General features: G+C 38.6%; 1 protein-coding gene across 5 annotated transcripts; it reads right to left on the bottom strand.

Moving 5' to 3' along the window:
- Positions 1 to 634: 634 nt before the first annotated feature.
- On the bottom strand, positions 635 to 13,842 carry LOC127416053 (heat shock factor protein 2-like). 5 transcript variants are annotated; one of them, XM_051655162.1, is made up of 12 exons: positions 13,656 to 13,836; positions 12,672 to 12,780; positions 12,438 to 12,565; positions 8,227 to 8,351; positions 7,697 to 7,772; positions 7,302 to 7,363; positions 7,139 to 7,217; positions 5,521 to 5,645; positions 5,178 to 5,429; positions 4,587 to 4,689; positions 4,302 to 4,371; positions 640 to 2,092 (listed from the first exon to the last, which is right to left on the bottom strand). In XM_051655162.1, the coding sequence occupies exons 1-12, from the start codon at positions 13,746 to 13,748 to the stop codon at positions 1,830 to 1,832; spliced, it is 1,485 nt and encodes a 494-aa protein (XP_051511122.1). In that variant the 5' UTR covers positions 13,749 to 13,836; the 3' UTR covers positions 640 to 1,829. The 5 variants fall into 5 exon arrangements, 4 of the variants coding, with proteins under 4 accessions (XP_051511124.1, XP_051511122.1, XP_051511123.1 ...); XM_051655163.1 differs by having other exon boundaries at positions 13,618 to 13,756; XM_051655164.1 differs by lacking the exon at positions 12,672 to 12,780 and having other exon boundaries at positions 635 to 2,092; positions 13,656 to 13,804.
- Between the last annotated feature and the right edge of the window lie 67 nt (positions 13,843 to 13,909).

Raw genomic sequence — 13,909 nt, 5'->3', positions numbered from 1 at the left:
TATATATATATATATATATATATATATATTTTTTATTTAATATCTCCGCTCTGTAAATTACAGGAAGTGAATTGTGGCCAGAACTTTGAAGATCCAAAAAGCACATAAAGGCAGAATAAAAATAATCCAAATAGCTCCAGTGGTTAAATCCATGTCTTCAGAAGCGATATGATATTTGTGAGTGAGAAACAGATCAATATTTAAGTTCTTTTTTACTATAAATCTCCACCTTTGACCAGCCCTGACCAGTAGGTGGTGACATGCTTGAATAATTGTCAATAAAACAGTAGAATGTAGAAGTGCAAGTGGCGATTTATAGTAAAAAAGGACTTCTATCTTTTTCTCACCTGCACCTATTATATCGCTTCTGAAGACATGGATTTAACCATTGGAGTCGTTTGGATTACTTTTGTTACCTTTATGTGCTTTTTGGAGTTTCAAAGTTCTGGCCACCATTCACTTGCATTGTGTGGACCTACAAAGCTGAGATATTCTTCTAAAAATCTTTGTGTTCTGCACAAGAAAGTCATACACATCTGGGATAAGTTATAACTTATCCGTTGTTTGAAAATGCATAGATTCCGCTACATTTACGCCTGCCTAGTGTGGATGAGCTGCGTAAACAGCAAAATCAGTGCGTTTTCAAACAAAAACATATTTGGGGCCGGTTTTCAGATTCCTATCGTAATCATTTTCCAAAGTGAATGCAATAATGGAGAGCGTTTTCAAAATGCTCCGTTTTCACACTCCATTACCGCATACTTTGGAAAAAATTGATGTTAGGAAACTTTGTTCTGGGTTCAATACAAGTTAAGCTCAATCGACAGCATTTGTGGCATAATATTGATTACCACAAAAATTTATTTAGACTCATCCCTCCCTTTTCTTTATAAAAAAAAAAAAAAGGCAAAACTGGAGGTTACAGAGAGGCACTTTCAATGGAAGTGATTGGGGCTAATTTTTGGAGGCTTTAAAAGCAGAAATGTGAAGCTTATAATTTTATAAAAGCACTTACATTAATTCTCTGTTAAAACTTATGTAATATTTAAGCTGTAAAGTTGTTTAAATTGTCATTTTTACAGTTAAGGATTTTAGGTTTTGTTGACATTACATTGTCATGGCAACCAAGATGTTAATTTGCATCAATGCTTTTCTGTGATTTGTGCTTCCTTGAAACCAAAAACAAAGCAGACAGGTGGCTTTCAGCTGAAATGAAACACTGGGCATTATAGATCATGTTTTTAATCGCAAAATTAATTAGGCTTCAATGTAAAAGGTGGTTTTTATGACAAGCTTGTGTGTCAAAAGTGAATATCATAAACACCAGCTGACATTTTTAAGGTACTTTAATGCTACAGCCAAGCTTAATATAATGATGAAAAGCTCTTGGTAATGCCAACATTACTGAAGTAACCATAAGCAAAATTCTTCACTGCTATTTAAAGTAAGATCTGGACATCACACAGGCACTTCTATACCATATTAATGAAAGATAACTGACTCCCACAACAATCTTTGATCTTTACTGAACTTGCTCAGTGAACTTGTCATAAATATAAAAAAGGAACACACATATTTCACAAAATAGCTGCAATGTTATCCAGCAACATAACTGTTCTCCTGCAAGAGATGGTGGAAAGTACAGTAACTAGTGAACGGTGTAAAAAGAATTATGTTGGAGGAATGAAGGAATGTCAAACTCATGGAAGGATGGTACCAAAAACATTCTGGCAAATAGATATATTCATCAAAATGATGATCTAAAAAAAAAAAAAAAATCAAAAAGGTCCAGTCCCGTTTTGCAGGCTTATTCCCTTTTATATATCCAGCTATGGCGTGTCGGCGCTGGGCAGGTCAGTGTTCAGTCCGCACAGGTAGAACAGCGTGGACTCACTCGCCTCTGCTTCTGTGAGGGGTTCCAGCCTGATCAGCGAACTGCGTGGGATCTCCGTCTCCAGGGCCTTGTCCAACAAATCTGCTGGTTCTTCTGGGCTCAGGTTTTCAGTTGGGGGATCTGCGGGTGGGGCGAGAGGGGTGCATCCATCCAGGAAGGCCAGCAGAGGGCATGTGGTGTACTGGATCAGCTGCTTATCTGAATGAAGTTACCAACACAGCAGTAAATGCATTTCAGCATGTTATGAAAAATGGGGGATATTGATTTAACCCTCCTGTTATGTTTAGGTCATTTTTGACCGGTTAAAGAGATTAAAACAATGAAAAACTAATCTTAATCTTGTATTTAGTCAAAATGCATTGGAGTCTGTAAAAGGAAATAACTAAAAAGGAAAAAAAAAAAAAGTGTATAATATATATATATACACACACATACATGGACAATAGTATTGGGACACACCTCTTAATCATTGAATTCAGGTGTTTCATTCAGTCCCATTGCCACAGGTGTATAAAATCAAGCACCTAGCCATGCAGTCTGACTTTACAAACATTTGTGAAAGAACGGGTCGTTATAAAGAGCTCACCGAATTCGAGCGTGGTACTGTAATAGGATGCCACTGTTGCAACAAGTCAGTTCGTGAAATTTCTTCCCTCCTAGATATTCCACGATCAACTGTATGTGGTATTATTGCAAAGTGGAAGCGTTTAGGAACCACAGGACCATGTAAAGTTACAGAGTGGGGTCGCCGAGTGCTGAGGCGCATAGTGTGTAAAAGTCGCCAACGCTCTGCTGACTCAATAACTGCAGAGTTCCAAACCTCCTCTGGCATTAACATCAGCACAAAAACTGTGCGCTGGGAGCTTCATGGCATGGGTTTCCATGGTCGAGCAGCTGTATGCAAGCCTTACATCACCAAGCACAATGCCAAGCGTCGGATGGAGTGGTGTAAAGCATGCCGCCACTGGAGCAGTGGAAACGTGTTCTGTAGAGTGACGAATCACGATTCTCTATCTGGCAGTCTGATGGACGAGTCTGGGTTTGGCAAATGCCAGGAGAACATTTCCTGCCTGACTGCATTGTGCCAACTGTAAAGTTAGGCGGAGGAGGGATAATGCTATGGAGTTGTTTTTCTGGGGTTGGCCTAGGCCCCTTAGTTCCACTGAAGGGAAATGTTAATGCCTCAGCTTACCAAAACATTTTGGAAAATTCTATGCTTCCAAATTTGTGGAAACAGTTTGGGGAAGGCCCTTTTCTGTTCCAGCATGACTGTGCCCCAGTGCACAAAGCAAGGTCCATAAAGGCATGGTTGGATGGGTTTGGTGTGGAAGAACTTGACTGGCCCACACAGAGCCCTGACCTCAACCCTATTGAACACCTTTGGGATGAACTAGAACGGAGATTGCGAGCCAGGCCCTCTCGTCCAACATCAGTGTCTGACCTCACAAATGCTCTTCTGGAAGAATAGGCAAACATTCCAACAGACACACTTCAAAATCTTGTAGAAAGCCTTCCCAGAAGAGTGGAAGCTGTTATAGCTGCAAAGGGGGGACCAACTCGATATTAATACCTATGGATTTAGAATGGGATGTCATAAAAGCTCCTGTAGGTGTAATGTGTAGGTGTCCCAATACTTTTGTCCATATATATATGTATATATTACTTGTTTATATTTATGCAATGTCAGGGTGGTTTGGGTGATTATTAGGGTGTTGCTAGGGCATTACTAAATGGTTGCAGCAGATGGCTGCTTATTGGGCCAAGTCAAAAGAGACCATCTCCAAGTCTACAGTATATGACATCCTAATCCCTAAATGTGTGGGGAACTTTTCAATAGAAGTCTATAGGGTTTTTCGCTCATTTTTTAAAATAAAAAAACATGATTGTGTTTTTTTTTTTCGAACTAATACAATATAAAATCTATATAAATTAAAAATGTATTTGTTTCTCACCGATACCTAGCATACCTCTTCAGAAAACATGGATTAAACCACTGGAGTCTTTTATGCTGCTTTTATCTGTTTTTTTGGAGCTTCAAAAAGATATTCTTCTAAAACAATGTGTTTGTGTTCAGCAGAAGAAAGCAAGTCATACACATCTGGGATGGCATGAGGGTTAGTAAATGATTATTTTTGGGTGAACTATTCCTTTAATTTTAAAAACATCTTTAAAAAGTAATGGAAATTTCTATGGTGAATATATTTTTTTCTAGCTATGCCGTTCTCTAAAATATTTTCTCAGCTACAAATTGCTCTTTTCAAGTTTAATATCTACAGAATGATTTTTAAATAAATACAATACAATTTCAAATTTATTTTATTTAAAATTTCTTATGTATCTTAACCAGGGCTTCCACATCATTGACTAATGTAATAATTTCCATATGTAATAATAATTTAATGATTACCTGCATTATCATGTTCAGACTTTCCTTTGTTGGCTTTATTGATATCATCTTTTGTTTCCAAGACAGTTTCCTGTCAACAGAAAAAGAATACAAGGACACTATTAGAGAAAATGTATCACTATGAGAGCACGGAATTCAAATTCATAAGGTCATCATGGTGAATTACAGCAGCTATACAACACTGAAAATCCTTATAGAGATTTTCACTGAAAAAAAAATACAAATAAAAAGGAACAGATGGGTAGGTGCATGAGCAGGCAAAGATTACTGAATATCCAAACACACCGCTATGATATCTGGGTCAGTGCTGAATTGTTTTCCATAAAGCACAGCCTGAAAGTCCTCTAGACTGCAGTCGATACTGTCCAGATAGTCCATCAGCTCAACTCTGTTATGATTTAATTGGAAATTAATTACAAACCAGGAATTTAAAAACATGCTAAGTAACATTCTATTCATACCAAGTTCAGATTTGCTGCAAAAACATGCAAAAGACAAAAACAAAGCAATACATTTCTATAAACTCAAAACAAATGATCATTTTTAGGTCAGTTTTTAATTACTTGTCAATGTTTAATTTCTAATTTTGTTTTACATTTTTATAAGACTGAATAGTTTGGAGGTTAAATATTGTTAGTGAATACTTCATAATTCGGTGTTGTATAGCCACATCGGACTAGATGCGAATAAGCCTTTATATACTTTTCTTTCAAACCTGAGATATAACATTTTTGGTCTTTGCATTATGTGTTCTCAGTATTATAATAATTGTTATAATAGTTATTAAAAGCTCACTCAAAATGCGTAACATGAAATAGAAAATTAGATATTAATAATAAACTCTGTCTTCTGTATCTGCATCATTAGTTCACTTACTTGCCAAGAAGGTTGATGTTTTGTGAAATGGCTCCATTCTCACAGAGAATGGAGTCCATCAGGTTGACTGGATCCTCCAAACTCAAACCAGAAGGTTTGTTTGATTGACCGGTGCTACTGATCGGTGAAAAGTCAGAGGTGCTTTTAGGTACTGGTTCTTGTTGAGTGGCTGAATTTTTTATAGTGCCCTTTCCGCTGTTGATTTTTGTGGTTGGGCTGCTTTCATAACTGACTTCCACGATTTCAGCATCTCTGTGAGAAACAGAGAAGAACATGGATTTAAAATCCAGTGCAAATACATTCAAATCTATATAATATAATAAAACACACTCATAATTCCTACCCTTGATCAACTGATACAGATATGCCATCTGTAACTTCTGGGTCTTCGTCAGTGACATCACAGATGATGACATCATCAGAAATGTCGGAACTGGTCTTCAGTCCATCGAGTCCATTTACTGCAGACTAACAGAGAAGACACCAGATGCATCTCTAACACACACAACTTCAATTTTCAATATTAATTAGGAATATCATATTTATATAAATAAATTCTCCCCCACCAAGTGAATTTAACTGAAGGTGACTCTCAGAATTTAAGGTTAATATCCAGGTGCAGGACCACTGAGATTTTATAGATAGATAGATAGATAGATAGATAGAGAGAGAGAGATGAACAGGATCGCTGATGCAAAGTTAAACTGCCAGCAGGAGGTGTTCGAGTGGCCATCTTATTATGCCCAAACTGCCATAGAGCCTCAATGACTGGCCGACCGTTTCACCATCTCTGACCTGTGGATACAACAGTTGCATTTCGCCCACTAGTGACAATCATGTTTAACGCTTAATTAGCTGTTATGCATAATATTTGTTACGAGGGAGGAGATCTACGCGGATTGCGATGTCAGAGCATTCACCTGCCCAGGAGTTCAGTCTATCAGTACAGCACAACAATCACCAAAGGAAGCGGCAAAAATATCCACAAGTTGTAATGCAAGTATGAAAAGCTGTAATATCTGCTTATTTTGGGGTGACAGCATGTCAGTTTGCCTCAGAGGTCCTTAAAAAGTCATACCGGGATTTTTAATTTGCCTAAAATGCCTTGGATTTGCCTGTTTTCATATTGAAGCGCTTGCTGTAGTCATACATGGATACATGTCATAAATTATGTGTTCGTTTGCATTTAAACCTAGCGTATCAGTTAAATTTAAACCAGCTTTGCTTTGCATGTCTCCCTCAGGCACTGCGCATGTGACAGAGGGAGAGAGAGCGCGCATGCACTTATTCAAGTGACAGTGGGAACAAGGCACTTTTTATGAAAATATAAAACAAGTAACTCTGAACAAACACTTCGATGTTCACAATAAATAAGTCTGAAAATGTCTGTTTGTATCTTACCTCAGTTTCAGTGAACTTGTTTACATTCAGCTGATCTGTTTGCCAATGAAGTTTGTTAGTGGTGGATACTGTTTGATACAGATACACATAACTCGCCCGGGCTTTCAAGAAACAGGAAAAATTCCCGAATTTAAATAAATAAATACATGTGTAGGACGTCTGCATTGTAGGGATGTACATGCAGCTATCAGATATAAAATAGGTGATTGAATGCCTAATGTTTACTTGCTGAAATGAGATGATTTCCTATTAAGTCAATAGGGACATTGGAATGTTTGGGCATAGCAAAATGGCAGTGCAGTTTCTTCACTGATATGACGTCATGAGCAATCCTGTTCTATATACATATACATATATACATATATATATATATATATATCTCAGTGGGCAGGACACTTTCACACAAAGTGAACCCTGCCTCAAATCTCATCAAGACAGAATAACGCAAGGTTATAAATAGCAAAATTACGGTAACAAAATAACTGATAATAGAACATTTCCTTTAAGCAGGAAGAGCCAGTATTGTGCATGGAATAAACCCTGCATGTTTCTATACATACTTTACTGTGGTCTATGGATTCTTCAAAGATCTGGTGGATGAATTTTGACTTCTTTCCATTACTGTTCAGAGCAAGTGGCCTGTAAGCAAGACAGCAAGTATTAGCCAACAGTCTTTCAATAACTTATTTCCATTTAAGACATTTATTTCCATTTTGGTCTTACCTTTTGCGTTTCAAATTTAACATACGATTGTTCTGAACCAACGTGAAGATGAAATGCACCATCTAGAAAGGACAATGCAAAAAGCCGTTCACATTTTTCTTGCACTGCAATCATTGCAAAATCGGTGTATGCAACAGTAAAAGCAAAAGTATACTTTGGGTGTGCACATTGCAGATCGTTCCGCGCACAGTATGTGTGACGCAAATTGCGTCATCAGCACAGCTGTATGGCTTGACCACGTGCCGCCTAGATTTTCTTGACTCGCGCATGCGGTCCTCGGCTGCGCGTGAAGTCTACGCATTCCTTTTCGTTCACGGTCAGAAAAGTATACTCAAAGTCCGGCCGTGAGCCGATCCGGAACCCGCAAAAACAAGTATACCTGGGCCTTAACGCACCTCCTTTATGACTTGCTGTTGTTGGGCATGTTTCTGTCTGAGGTCTGAAAGCTCCGTCCAAAGAGCTTCATTTTCTCTGAGAAAAAGAAAACAGAAAAGTGAACATGATTTTAAAATTTCCTGATAACAAAGGTAGTGGCGCTTGCCTATGTAAAACAATAGCACCGTTGTGACAGATTGCTAGGGCATTTCTAGGAGGTTGCTTACTGACTCAAATCGAAAGAGTCCACTATAATACTGTATTACAGTCCCTTGATATGACACGGGTCCCTTCTTTAATGTAAGTCAAACACCAGACAACAATTTTAAGTCTGATGATTTAGAAATGTATTAGAATGCCTCTTCTCGACAAGCTGCATGATTTGAGTCATTATTCGTGTCCACAGCATGTATTACAATGAAATTACGTGCTGAAGTGTAATACTTCGGTTTAATCCAATTCCTAACTCTACGTATGAGCAATAGTAGATGCTTACCTTAGCAAGCAACACTAAATATTAGTCTGTATGTTGAAAAGAGTATTTCATTACCTTTTCAGGGCAGCAAGTCTAGCATCCATATTTTCTTGCTGCTCGTGGACATCCTGAACACTTGTGAGAATTTTAGAAAGATCCTCTTGTCTTATTTTGCCATCTTCAGGCCGTGCATTGGACACCTATATCAAGAATAACACCATTCCACAATCAATCATGGCTTGAACCCAAAGCTAGATCATAAACGAAGGTAAACCTTCTCAAATTTGAGAAAGAATTCATCTGACTTTCAAAATCAAACCATCTAGGGGTGGGCGATATACCGGTTAAACCGATATACATGGAGCAACAACACCCGGACTCTCTTATCATTATTCTGGGAGATTTTAATAAAGCTAACCTCATGCGTGAACTGCCAAAATACAAACAACACATCACATGCCCCACTAGAGAAAGAAAGATATTGGACCACTGCTACACCACTGTAAAGGATGCATATCGCTCTGTCCCAAATGCAGCTTCAGGACTCTCTGATCACTGTCTGGTTCATCTTCTCCCGACCTACAAGCAGAAACTAAAATCAGCTAAGCCTGTAGTAAGGACTGTAAAGAGATGGACCAATGAAGCAGAGCTGGAACTACAAGCCTGCTTTGACTGCACTGATTGGAGCGTTTTTGAGGCTGCAGCCACAGACCTGGATGAGCGCACAGATACGGTGACATCATATATCAGTTTCTGTGAGGGTATTTGCACCCTACTAGGACATTTTTATCATTCAATAACGATAAACCATGGTTTACAGGAAAACTCAGACAGCTTCGTCATGCCAAAGAGGATGCTTACAGAAGTGGGGATAAAACATTGTACAACCAGGCCAGGAACATACTTACTAAGGAAATCAGAGTGGCTAAAATAAGCTACTCTGAAAAGCGGAAAAAACAGCTTTCAGCCAACGATCCTGCATCTGTATGGAAAGGCCTAAAAAGCATCACCAAGTACAAGACACCTCCTCCTCACTCTGTAGAGTGTCAACTAATGGCTGATGAACTGAATGCTTTACTGCAGGTTTGAAAAGCCCAGTCTCACACCCCTCCCCCACACTGATCTTCACTTCATACACACCAACTCCTCCTGGAACCCCCCTCCTGCTACTCAATCTGCACTTATGATCTGCGAGGAGGATGTGTGCTGGGTCTTTCCGAAACAAAAGACTTGGAAAGCTCCAGGCCCAGATGGTGTTTCACCTGCCTGTCTGAAAATCTGTGCTGACCAACTGGCCCCCATTTTCACACAGATCTTCAATAGATCACTGGAGCAGTGTGAAGTTACCTGCTGCTTCAAATACTCCACCATCATTCTGGTCCCCAAAAAACCCAAAATCACAGGACTTAATGACTACAGACCTGTTGCTCTCACGTCTGTGATCATGAAGTCGTTTCAGACTGGTTTTGGCCTACCTGATGGACATCACTAGACCCCTGCTGGACCCCCTTCAGTTTGCTTACCGAGCAAACAGGTCTGTGGATGATGCTGTCAATATGGGTCTGCATTATATTTTGCAACACCTCGACAGACCTGGGACTTATGCAAGGATCCTATTGGTGGACTTCAGTTCAGCCTTCAATACCATAATGCCTGATCTTCTCTCAATCAAACTGACTCAGCTCTCCGTGCCCACCCCAATCTGTTGATGGATCACCAGCTTTCTGACAGATAGGCAGCAGCTAGTGAGACTGGGGAAACTCACATCCGGGACCCTCACTATTAGCACTGGTGCTCCTCAGGGATGTGTTCTCTCTCCACTGCTCTTCTCCCTGTACACGAAAGACTGCACTGCAAAAGACCCCACTGTCAAGCTCTTGAAGTTTGCAGATGACACCACGGTCATCGGCCTCATCCGTGACGGTGACGAGTCTGCATACAGACGGGAGATTGATCAACTGAATGTCTGGTGCGGTCACAACAACCTTGAGCTGAACACGCTCATAACAATGGAGATGATAGTGGACTTCAGGAGAAATTACCACTTACACATGTACATACAGCATTCTGTTATATGTATGTCTATTTATACTCTTACCTTGTTTTATATTCTGTGTGCACTTGTTTCTTCTATCACCCAAACAAATTATTTGTGTAAGTGAGAACACTTGGCAATAAAGCTCATTCTGATTCAGATGCTGGTAGAAATGTGTCAACTGGTATACATTTCTGAGCATCATGTCTATCGCGGACTGGTTATGCAAAACACCAGCACATTACTGAAGTGAGAGTGTGTTCCAATCACCTAAGGAAGTTTTTTTTTTTTTGGCTTCAATTGAAAACTAATGCGGAGCAAAAAATTTTTTTAATTTTAATGATTAATTACTTTTTATTTATTATTTTCATTTAAATGTTGTTGCAATAACTGTTAAAAGGGGTCATGACATGAGGAATCTAATTTTCCTTGATCTTTTGACACTGCCTAGCCAAAAAATGTTGCATACTCTAATATTTCATTGGATCGCCTTTAGCTTTGATAACGGCATGCATTCGTCATGGTATTGTTTCGAAAAACTTATGCAACATCACAACATTTATTTCAATCCAGATTTGCATTCATTTTTGGCCGAGATCTTGTACTGACGACGGGAGAGTCGAACCACTCCGTAAATTCTTCACCAGCACATCCCAAAGACTTTCAATGGGGTTAAGGTCAGGACTCTGTGGTGGCCAATTCATGTGTGAAAATTATTCCTCATGCTCCCTGAACCACTCTTTCACAATTTAAGCCCGATAAATCTTGGCATTGTCGTCCTGGAATATGCCCGTGCTGTCAGTGAAGGAAAAAAACATTGGTGGGATAACCTGGTCATTCAGTACATTCAGGTAATCAGCTGACTTCATTTTATTGCTGCATAACATTGCTGAGCCTAGACCTGACCAATTGAAGCAATCCCAGATCATAACACTGCCTTAAATCCAAACGGTGACTTTTTTTTTTGGCCAGGCAGTGTATGAGGTCATTGTACTATAAAAACATACTGTAAGTTTGAGAACTCAAAACATTCTCTCCACTGCAAAAAGAGGAAGGAAGACTTCACTTTTTTTACTCTCTGTTGATTCGCTTTATTTCCAGATATTCCAAAGTTGTTGCTGTGTTTGTTTCCTTCACTTTCTATCACGACCTGCAGCTGAATTGCAATGCAGTATTGGGGGTTAACCTCTTACATAAAACTCCCAATGTAAGTGCGCATATATGCGGATGTTAGGGACAGTCGATATTTTACGTTTGTGTGTATAAATGGGTATTGTTTTTGTGTATGTGATTTTCCCACGGCCAGAAATGTTGAATTCTTTCCGCTGTGTTGACATGTTGTTGGGCTCCGTCCTATGACGTTTGTTATTCCGGTCTGTTCCACACGCACACACTCTTCAAACACCCATCAGAACACCGCTTGTGTTTATTTGAGCACATTAAGCCGTGTTGTTCAGAAGAAACCTAGGTGTGTTAAACCGCTTTCTCTTAATCCCTTAAACGGCATAAGGAAATCAGTGTTCTTGTTTACATGAAGTTTCAGATGCCGCATTCTGCTAAAATCCTGGAATAAACAGTTTTCTTAACTGCATGTAAACGCGGTCAGTGCGATATACATTTGCATCTGACCACCTCCACAACGGCACATCAATGCCAACTTTATCACTTCAGTAGCCCCACCCAGTAGCAGTGAGATGGCAAGGAGAGAGCCAGCCAGTCAAAAGCAGAGAGCCAATCATAACAGTGAGCATTTATTGTCAAGTCTTAAAGGAAAGCAGCACCAAAACCAAGTGTTTCTGACAGAGGGTCAGAATGAGGAAGGGAAATTATAACTTTTTGTGCAAAAAAACTTTACTAATATTATAAGTGAACCTCAAGGAACATGTGTGTATGTATGTATGCATGTATATATATATATATATATAAAGGCATGTCATGACCCCTTTAAATATAAATAAAAGTACATCACCTGTAAAAGGTCAGCCATTAAAAAAATTCCAGGTTTATTTTACCCATAAAAATATATTGTAACATAAAGTACATCACTATTAACCAATAATTTTAAGAATATTGTAATATAAATCTTTGCTTACATCGCCCACCTCTAAAACCATCCCAAGCTTGATGCTCTACACATAATGGATTTGCAGGTGCCAACTTGTTTTCAGGTTTTTAATATTACAGCAAATCAAACAGAAGGACATCCACTGTTTCTTTTGTCTTGTTTTCTCATTTTAAATGATTGTCTCACCTTTCTCTTGATGTTTTCTAGCAGGTCATCTTGCCCATGTTTGAAGTACGGATGCTGGAATTCAACCGGTCCATCTCGCTCTTGTTTCACTATACCTGTGTCAATGTGCATCACCTTGCGAAAACCATCTGTTTGTCAACAAAAGAGGGAAAGAAACAGACATGGATCTCAGATTATAGCCAAACAATGAATGACAAAGCAGATTTTCTGTGCAGGGTGAGAGAAATCACTCACACATGTTGAGCTGTCGAACAAAGCTGGTCATGTTATTGTGCTTGAAAAACTTTGGGAGAATCTCTTTTGCAAACCTTTGTTCATCCAATACGAGGAAACTGTTCCCTTTCTATAATCACAAATAAAGAGGTGCCATTTACAGAAATAGATAGGCCATAATAAATATTTTGTCATTATTTACACATGTACATTTACGCACATTATTTACGCATTCTAGGGGAAGCTATTCAGTGAATAACAACTTTTAATACTTTAAAGTTATAGTATGGCTTCAAATGACTTGGAATATAGCTCACAATTTGTATGGACTACTTTTAAGGTGCTTTTTAGAGCTTGACATACATGGTCACTATGAATTGTCATTGTATGGAAAAGAGGTACGTTCTTAAAAAGAATGTTTTACAGGGAAAATAAATAACAGCATCGGTTTGGAACGGCATGAGGATGAGTAAATAATGACAGAATTTACATTTTAAAGTGAACTATTCCTTTAAAGAAAATGTATAATAGAAAGTCTAGTTTATTCTCTTATAGATTATATTCCATTTAATTTTATGTATTCATTTTTATGCATTCTATTCCATCATTCGAAACAATTTACACAAACACTAATGGTGACTTTCAACTGTCCTAGTTCATTTTGCTGACTTAAACCCCTTTCATTATATTTTATTTCATACTGACTAGCACAGTTAAGTACAAACATACAGCTTCTCGACAAATACAACCAACCTTATTTTACATTGTTATAAGAAACAAAAATTAGTACACATGTGCTAATTTTTCTTCTATAGAACTACAGCCCGATTCATCTCATTAAGTTATATATTTAAACATAATGAAGAAATAAATTAAGCAATATAAACAATACCATAATAAACAATTGATCACACAGTACCCGGATCACAAACAAGTGCGTCATTGTCGCCCAAGCTACAATGCTCACATTTAGGTCAGCTTTTCTTTGCGAGTGTTTTCGTTTACCTGACTCCAGCAAATAAATTCATTGGTATCAGAATCCTCTACGAGGGTCCAAAGCTTTGTGAGAAATGCGGGGACGTTTGAATTGTGCTTCATTTTGCTTACATGAAAATGACCCGTTTTAAAGGAGCAAATACCATCATTCAGTTAACAAAACACGCACCAATGAAAATATCCACGCAACTACACAACTTCCTGCAGGAATCGAGTGCTCTGATTGGTTCATTACGGGGTTACGTAAGTTTCCTCACGTGTAT

The sequence above is a fragment of the Myxocyprinus asiaticus genome, chromosome 25 (assembly GCF_019703515.2).
Source record: "Myxocyprinus asiaticus isolate MX2 ecotype Aquarium Trade chromosome 25, UBuf_Myxa_2, whole genome shotgun sequence".
Lineage (NCBI taxonomy): Eukaryota > Metazoa > Chordata > Actinopteri > Cypriniformes > Catostomidae > Myxocyprinus > Myxocyprinus asiaticus.
The sequence above is the reverse complement of the archived record's forward strand: the minus strand, read 5'-3'. Positions and strand labels throughout refer to the sequence as shown.

Bases quoted from the DNA above. Each gene is read 5' to 3' on its own strand.
- LOC127416053 (XM_051655162.1), bottom strand. From the start codon at position 13,748: ATGAAGCACAATTCAAACGTCCCCGCATTTCTCACAAAGCTTTGGACC. The intron at 7,773-8,226 runs GTAATGAAATAC...TCTTTTTCTCAG, and splicing joins AGACTTGCTGCCCTGAAAAG to AGAAAATGAAGCTCTTTGGA. The intron at 4,372-4,586 runs GTGTGTTTGGAT...TTCTGTTGACAG, and splicing joins CTGACCCAGATATCATAGCG to GAAACTGTCTTGGAAACAAA.